The 9,365-nt window shown below is 34.3% G+C and overlaps 1 protein-coding gene across 1 annotated transcript; it reads left to right on the top strand.

Annotated features, from left to right (window-relative positions):
• The first annotated feature begins 5,200 nt into the window (after window positions 1-5,200).
• LOC107572195 (neuropeptide Y receptor type 2-like) lies at window positions 5,201-6,325 on the top strand. Its single transcript, XM_016258619.1, has one exon. The coding sequence runs from the start codon at window positions 5,201-5,203 to the stop codon at window positions 6,323-6,325; it is 1,125 nt and encodes a 374-aa protein (XP_016114105.1).
• Window positions 6,326-9,365: the final 3,040 nt, after the last annotated feature.

Raw genomic sequence — 9,365 nt, 5'->3', positions numbered from 1 at the left:
TCAACACTTAAAAACACATCATTAACCATAATAGAAAATAATAAAGGACTAATTATACTCCCTTGTGGTGTTCCATTCTCTACCTTTATTATCTCTGAAAATGCTTTCCCAATCTTTACTTGAATAGATCTTCCAAATAGAAAACCTTTAATCCATCTTATCATTTTTCCTTTAACTCCTGCTTTTCTCAATTTAATTATTAACCCTTCTTTCCACATCATATCATAAGCTTTCTCGATGTCAAAAAATACTGCCACTACACTTTCTCTATTAGCCTGAGCTCTTCGTATTTCATGTTCCAAACATACTGTAGGGTCCATAGTACATCTACCTTTTCTAAATCCACTTTGATAATTACAAATATTCCTTTTAGTTTCCATAAAATATGTTAGTCTCTGATTTATATTTTTTTCCATTACCTTACATAAGTGCGAAGTAAGAGAAATTGGCCTGTAATCACATGGACTATTACCTTCCTTCCCAGCTTTACGTATTGGAACTACTAAAGCTTCTTTCCAGCAACTAGGTAATTGTCCCTTTTCCCATACCTTATTATATAACTCTAAAAGTATACTTTTTGATGATTCACTTAAATTTTTTAACATTATATAACATATCTGATCTTTACCTGGCGCTGATAACCTAGTACTTCTTAATGCACTATTTAATTCTCCTATTGTTAATGGCAAATTAAGTATGGTCTACTTCACTTTGTCAGGCAGGTCCTATTTAAGAGATTTCATTATTGCGAACAGGTGTGGCAGTAATCAGGCCTAGGTGTGGCTAGAGAAATTGAACTCAGGTGTGATAAACCACAGTTTTAACAGGGGGGAAAACACTTCTTCACACAGGGCCATGTAGTTTGGGTTCCCTTATTCCCTTAATAATAAAAACATTCATTTAAAAACTGCATGTTGTGTTTACTTGTGTTATCTTTGACTAATATGTTTGATGATTTGATGATCTGAAACATTAAAGTGTGACAAACATGCAAAAAAATAAGAAATCAGGAAGGGGGCCAACACTTTTTCACACCACTGTATATACATTTACATTTAGTCATTTAGCAGATGCTTTTATCCAATTATTCATATTCATATATGATGTGTTGAAATATGTGTATTAATTATGTATCTAATATCTAAAAGCTTCCGCAAGACAACAAATTCAGTGTAATTCATATGCAAAGTTAAGGACAGTATAAGGACAGTCCATACTAATTCTATTCAACAATTATGGATTACAATGAAACAGTGAGTAATATTTGGACGGTCCTGAGTGCCATAATGTAGTCAAAGACAACAGTAATGGGGATAATGATGATGAATAGTTAATGGAAAGATGCTGCAGACAGCATTTACGTTAGTGTCCTACAGAGTCTGGATCCAGTCCAATGCAGGGGGTAATTAGGCTACTTAGGGTACATTCTTACTGCATCCACTTGAGAAACTATTCAGGCTTGTTTGTTTGCATGATTCAGGCTCCTTCAGTTATTTTTAGATTAATTGAGCAGACAGGTACTATTTCACATTTGAATAAATAAGATGTGTCACTTGCAACAAGCAAGTTGTTTAAGTTGAGTATGAAGCGAAGTTGAGCATATATTTGTAAAAGGATCAGACAGCTCTTAGATTCCATCAAAAATATCTTAATTTGTGTCCCGAAGATGAACGAAGGTCTTACGGGTTTGAAACGACATGAGGGTGAGTAATTAATGACAGAATTTTAAATTTTGGGTAAACTAACCCTTTAACGTATGAGGCCATGAATGTCATATTGAAATAAAAAAAAAAGATGTTACATTGCAGATAAAGAAGCTGCTTTGATAAAACAAAATCTTTAACATGCATCTCTCTTAACACTTTAAAACTGAAAAATGAAAAGACCTCCAAGTTAGAGCAAATTTGGACAACATCTTAATAATAACTAAAATGAATAATACATAATTTCTTTAAGAAATTATCACTTTCATTCTCAATTTGACAATAATACATACGTATAATCTTAATATTTCATGGTGTTATATATTTACTGTAAAGTAAAACAGTTGACAGTACTAAAAAACAGCACTTCAGGGAGCTGGTTATTTCTGTCATTGCGTTCTCTGTAGTGTTGTTGTGCTGCTGCTTCTATTTATGCCTATTTGCCTGGCTGGACATTTACCTCAGTCTCCCTGCGGAAGTGAATGAAAATCTATACCAATTAATCACACAGCCAGTAAGTGACTAAAGCTGCCAACTTAGTTCAATTAAAAAGCTATTGCAGTGAGATTAAGGAGGGTTTAGGTATCAGATAGTATAGATAATTTCTTATCATTCTTTTTTCTACCCAAATGTGTTTAATTTCCAAATGTCATGGCAACCAAACTGCAATTATTGATTCAACAACCTATAAAAAGTAAATTGAAGAAAACACATTCCACAGGTCAAATATAGGGGTTTTCATATGCTCCTGAAGGAGACATTTGTTTAGACAGTTGTCCCTCCAGATACTAATAACATGCTGTAGTTTGGTAATGTTGTGCCAAGAATATTCAAGAATATAAATTCCTATGATTTTCCCCCAACATTGCTTTCAAGGAAAATTACACATATTCTTTCATTATCCACAATGGTAACAAAAAAAGCACATATTTTGCTCTTCCAAATGATGTTTCTTTTATTGTTTATTTTCAGCTTTTTATTTTTTATTGATGCCCCCAAAATGAAATTGATTTCACATTTCTAAAAATATTTATAAGGCATTTTATAATTGTATAGGACATTTTATAAACATGTAAAGCATTTGTTGTAGAAAAAGTTTTTCTCTCAGAAATTGCTAGTAAACTGCACAAACATTACAAAGAATCAGAAAGTGGCACATTCAATTAAACATAACATTTTGCTTACAATTAAACCAATTAAGTTTGTCATAAAAATATCTTCATTTGTCATGTGGGTTTGGAGCAACATGAGGGTGTGTAAAGGATGACTTTTTTCGTAAATGATCACCTTTTTTAATTCATGCTCTTGGTCTTATTGTGAACAATTGATTGGTGCACATTATACCAAAGGGAGGAAAATAAATAAATTATTCTTAAACCCCAAGTAATTTGCTCTGGGTTGCAAACAGCAGACCATGTTGACTTTATCTTTAATCAATATCCTTAATGAAGCACAGCAAAACTAATTTAAAACCAGAGGACAAAAGTGTAAATGAAAAACCTTATGAAACAATCCATTATACAATCAAATTCAAATTTAGAAACTGACGCAATGGTGGACAATTGGAAAATGCTATAAATCACTTAGGATCACTTAATGCTGTGATATTTAACTTGAGAGCAAAACAAGAATGATTAGCATTTATAGTCTCAGACAGTGCAGTTCTGCGTGGTTGAGAATATTAATGCTCTTGGCAGTTTGCAAATTTTTAAGTTGAATTATTGCAAGTAGCAGTCTGGTTCCTAAAAGTCGCCCTGCGAAAGTATATCACGATTGCTGTCTCACTTAAAAACAAAACCTAACGGACTAAAATTCTGAGGTTCTTGCATTTCTGTTTCGTATGGCCAGCCGGTTACATCTATTAATGATGAAAACTTTCAGGTCCCTGATTTGAATGCTGAATACTATACATTCATTACTAATTATCACAATCTCAAGATAATAAATACTACATTATGCTAACATAGCTGTATTCTATCAGATGAAACAGGCCTAGTGTTATATGAGAGAATAATTCTACTAAGATAGGTGTGGTGATGCCATCATGACTTGAAAACAGACAAGATCAGATCAGAACACAAAGGACTATTGCTAAGGGTAGTGCATCAATTTAGATCATTGTGTTTAAATTGAAGGTCTGGCAACAAAATGGGGAGATTCTTATCCGGATTGTCCATTTCTACCTGATGTGGATCAGGAGGACCAGGCAATTGTGTTCTTGTCTTAATGATTACATTTCCTGATATTTGAAACCTCTGTGTCCCCATACCATATGCAAAATGACAATGTGAAAGAGCTGAGCAAACCATGTTGTATGCGAATGACATTAAATTATTTAATCAAATTAAATTAAATTAGAGTAAATCAACTGTAATTTGTTGCAGATATCAGAAAAGGAAAGTGATTATTAAGTTATTTTCATGTGAGTAAATGATCGTAAAACACTTGTTAACACTTTGCAATAATTTTAATTAACATTAATAAACATTATTAGCATAAATTATATAGGCTAGAAACGTATTTTTAACATTTGAATGTCAAGAACCTTATAGACTATTTTATTATGAAATATAAATGAACAATTACATATTCATAAACTTCTGATCTGTTATCATTAAGCTTTATATTATAGTTGTAATTAGAAAGCAAACTGCTCATTATGAAGTCCGATGTCAATCAACAATCTCGCGAGCACTGCTGGATTTGCGCATGCAAAGATCACCAGAGGCAGCCTCTAGACTCCCAGCAGACGCTCAGAGAAGCGATCCTTTTCCTTCAGTGCATCGAATTCATTCCGACTCGTGTTATTGACACTTCTTGACTGTCGTTGAGTTATGTGTGATAAATTTGGTATGGATTCGGTCTATTTTTCTCTTTTGCAAGATACGTACGTGAGTTTATATTTCATGAAACTTGACAACTTAAAGAAGGTAAGACACTTTAAGGACTTATATTACTCTTTTCAAAAAGGATTTTCTACCTAAATTCATTTTCTTTTTTTCCTCTGATCAATCCAATGTTTTTTTTTTTTTTTTACAAAATTATGCAGTTTATATCTATAGTTATAATTTATTGACCGAATGTTATTAGTGACAACACGTGCAAACGTGCATATGCAAATAATCATATACTATGGATAATAAGTGTACACTCAAACATTTATTAATATAAAATATGAATGAACATGTTCATATATTCATCAAATAGTAAAACATATCATGCATTAAATCGACAGTGCATGGCATTGTTATGCATGAAAATAAGATCCTAATCTGAACCTCTGTAATTTATCATTCTTGAACATTTTTAATCACTGATGACATAATAATAGGGCATCCAGCAATTCATAATTTCTGCATTATTTAATTAATTGTTAATTAATAATAATACATTTTCTGCTTTGAATACAGTATATATTTTTCATACATTTTTCATTTTCACTTTACTCTTACCTTTTTTTTTCCAGAGTAAGTGACTTAAGTGAACGAATGCTAAATATGGATATAAGAACTGAAATGAACATTTCTGAAGATGAAATTCAGTCCGCAAACTGTTCTACACCAGCCACTATCCAAGTTGAGGGTGTCTTACTAGATGGTCTGGAAGACAGTACAAAACTGGTGGGTGTTCAAGTGATCTTGATTTTGGCTTACAGCACCATCATCGTCTTTGGCGTGACCGGGAACTCCTTGGTCATATATGTTGTGTACAAGTTTAGAAATTTACACACGGTGACTAACTATTTCATTGTCAACTTGGCTGTAGCAGATTTGTTGGTCAACACATTGTGTTTGCCTTTTACTTTGATGTACACACTCTATGGACAGTGGAAATTCGGACAGGTGATGTGCTACCTGTTGCCATATGCACAAGGTTTAGCGGTCCACGTTTCGACCATCACACTCAACGTTATAGCTCTGGACAGATACCGCAGCATTGTCTACCACATGGAAACCAAGATGTCAAAAGACATGTGCATAGTCGTCATCGTGATCACATGGGTGGCAAGCGCAATCCTTGCCAGTCCTCTAGCTATCTTTCGTGAATACGTGACCTTTGACTTGACACCTGACCAGACGATTCAAGGTTGCGCCGAGAAGTGGCCTGGAAGTAGTGCGGATGGGACCATCTACAGCATCGCCATGTTTTTTCTACAGTACGGCCTGCCGTTGTCAATCATTTCATTTGCATACACTCGAATCTGGAACAAGCTAAGAAATCACGTCAGCCCCGGCGGTGGCCGTAGCGACCGTCATCAACGACGACAGAAAACTACAAAAATGCTGGTGGCTGTAGTTGTGGTCTTCACCGTTAGCTGGCTACCCTTTCACGCTTTTCAGCTTGCTGTGGATATTGATAGTAGTATATTGGAAATGAAAGACTTCAAATTGCTCTATACGGCTTTCCATACTGTGGCAATGTGCTCCACTTTTGCCAATCCCATCCTCTATGGCTGGATGAACAGGAACTATAGAAGATCTTTTATGGCCGTGTTCAAGTGTGGACGGTTAAACAATGGAATGAGAAGGGTTTGTAGCAGTGAGACTGTAAGGAAGAAATGTACACACAATAAGCAAAGTACAACCAGTGTGGCCTTCACACAAGAAAACACTCTGCTGTGAAGGCTGTTTGCTTTCTACAAAATGTGAACAAAATATGGACAAAAAGTCTACTGTAAAGAAGGATTGTATGTAAATCTAAAGACTGAAAACTCAAATTGTCTGATATTTGACAAATTTATGAGACATTTGTGGTGAATAAACACTTAATTAGTTTGGAATATTGTATTTTTGTTTGTTTGTTTGTTATAATGTAATATGTATTTGGATATGATCTGTAAAAAGAGTCAGTGAGGGATCTCATGTTGAATATATTCCAGTGTTTGTTTCCTGTGAAAGTAAATGTTATTTTATGGGAAATGGTTAATTAAAAAGGTATATAAATCACTCATCTTGTGCATGTGATTCAAACATTTTCATTACTTGAAATAAAACCAAGCATTTTCATTTAATCTAATGTACTAAAATACCTCAAATTAAAACTGAAAAAGAAATACTACAATAATAAAACTACAATAAATAATCAATAATACAGTATATAGGCATATAAAAAGCAAATAATATGACAAAAAAATAAAATCTTATTCTAAGTGTTTAAAAAATGTATAGTATCTCAGTTATACTAAAATGGATTCAATAGACCACCAAAATAATAAAAATAATATCTAACAATGAGTTGAAAAAAGGCATTTTTGTTTATTTGCTTTTTTCCAACTGATTTAATTTGTCAGAAAAAAAGCACTGTAGTCAAAGTAATTGATTTTTTTTTCTAAAACTCACTTGAATTTAATATATTGGTGCCTTTAAAGCTGATCTGAAACAAGTTTAGCAAAAGTATAAAAGGTTTATACAAAAATGCTGTGTGTGAATCAACAATTTTATTGGGCAGCGAGGCAGCAAGCCAGCTGCTTTCTGTTTCAGACACCCCATGTCTCGCAGGTAATTAGGTTACTTGGCCTCTAATACTTCACATTGTTCACAATAAGAGCTCTCACAAGCTATATGAAATACGGAACCATTTTGATTCCAAGGGTGAAGTGTTTTCTTTTTGAAACGGAATACTCTTAAAACAAATATTCTCATAAACAGCATCAAGACTGGTGGGCAGTTGTCTCAACTTGTTTGTTATGTATATTCATGTTTCATATTACTGGTCATACAATGACACTCTCTATTATTTAGAATTATAAGATGACCAAATTATTGCATTATTAATCAGCCTTTTGTTGTAATATAGAAAGGGATTGTGAATTTTTGCCCACCAGACAAGCCTACAGACTATAAAACAATAAAGAAATATGGTTTACAAATGTAATTTATTCCATCAAGACCCACATTCTAATTCTGATAGCCACTGGCCCATGCATGAAAGATCAATCTACTGACAGGAGCAGACCAATCAATAATTACTGAGCACAAGGGGACAACATAAAAATAGAATAAGAGGGTCTCAGAGTATTGATTCTTTCAATTGCTGTCCTGTCTGTCTTTGAATGTCCCAAAAGCCACTACTATTTTATCTACAATTCAATATTGAATTCCTGTCTCTGCACAAAATGATCTTGCTGCATTAGGGATTTTATTTCAAGCAGATGGCATTCAGCCTTAAAGCTTCAGCATGTGCATTACCAATGGTGCCATCTCACAGTCATTCATTGCTGATTTAGGCCACAAGGTGAAGGTGCGTTTTTCGTTTAATCCCGTTCCCATACATAGGGCAATAAATTATTTTCATTCCAATAAAAAAATTGGTTTTGAGCGAGAAAATAATAGTTCTCCATGTGTAATCCTGCAGTTAATTTTTTTATTAGTTTAAAGTCGTCAATAGTTCCTTCCTCGCGTAATCGTATTTTGATCGTGAGTGATGAGGCTTCAGAAGAGAGATACTTCGGCTTGAGTGATTTTACTTGCAGATTTTTTTTTTTTCCCCCTGAGATCTCTTGCTTAACCAGCTATTGTGCCTCTGTATCATCTTCCCTGGACATAAAGCAGCTTATGTTTGCTTATGTTTACTTTTTGATATACCATTAAAAAAAAGAAAAACAGGTAGCCCACCTGAATTAGGACATTTAGGCTATCCATCTAATAGTAGCCTACCAAAATCTTATTAACAGTAGAAGTTAAATCTTACTGTAGTCTTCAAATCTGGGTACTGTCTTGCGTTTTAAAATCACAAAGGGAGTTTGGTCCCATCAGGCTAACGTGACAGTCACGACTCATGCAGCTGTAAGGTTTTCTTTTGTTTTTACTCGCGATCTTTACAACACGCATTACATTACGTATTTCATGTCACCCTCGTTTTATGCATATTTGGCGCCACCTATTGTTGTGGGTGTATTATTGACATGTCAAAGTCTAGACCCTGAATATAAAACGACCGCATTTTTTCAGATGTATTTCCAAGAAAAAAAAACTTTTTTTTTGTCTTATATTCGGGTCAATACGGTAGTTTAATTTATTTATACCATAGTCCAGTGTTTCCCACAGACTTGCACTCTATTTGTGGCGGCATATATATATGCAAATTCATTCTCTGCCAGCAGGAGGCGCTGTTGGAGTGGTAGAGATCGAGGTTTCCCCGGTAACGGCTGTACACAAAGCAGTGTAAACGCTCACAAACGCTGCTTTATCAGACATTACATGCAAGATGATGTCATCTAAAATGTCATCTAATTTTCTGAAGACAGTTGGTTTCTTCAGAAATACAGTGATATAAAAACACCCGCACTCAATGTGGGAAACACTGTAGTCTCATAATTGAAGTGTAAATTCTGCAGATTACATCATTCTCCAGTATTGTACTGTCAGCAATTTATAAAAACGTTTTCATAATTGTAACATACATATTTACATACATAATTATTCAGGTGCATGTGTAATAACTTGCGAAAAATTTACTCTACAGCAGCACTTTTTCTTCGTCGTTGTCTTGTCTGATGCACTCAACCAAGCGTTCTAACCACAACCTCGCCCCTCCCCACCCCCCAACCATTCGAATTTCTGTAGGCGGGAATCATTTTAATGATATTCTAATTTGCCACTTTGTGACATCACAAAACCCAGAAAACATCATTGTAGTCCAAACGAGCCGTTCGTTGAAGTT

Source organism: Sinocyclocheilus grahami, unplaced genomic scaffold (genome assembly GCF_001515645.1).
Source record: "Sinocyclocheilus grahami isolate Dianchi unplaced genomic scaffold, SAMN03320097.WGS_v1.1 scaffold1716.1, whole genome shotgun sequence".
Taxonomy (NCBI): Eukaryota; Metazoa; Chordata; class Actinopteri; order Cypriniformes; family Cyprinidae; genus Sinocyclocheilus; species Sinocyclocheilus grahami.
The sequence above is the reverse complement of the archived record's forward strand: the minus strand, read 5'-3'. Positions and strand labels throughout refer to the sequence as shown.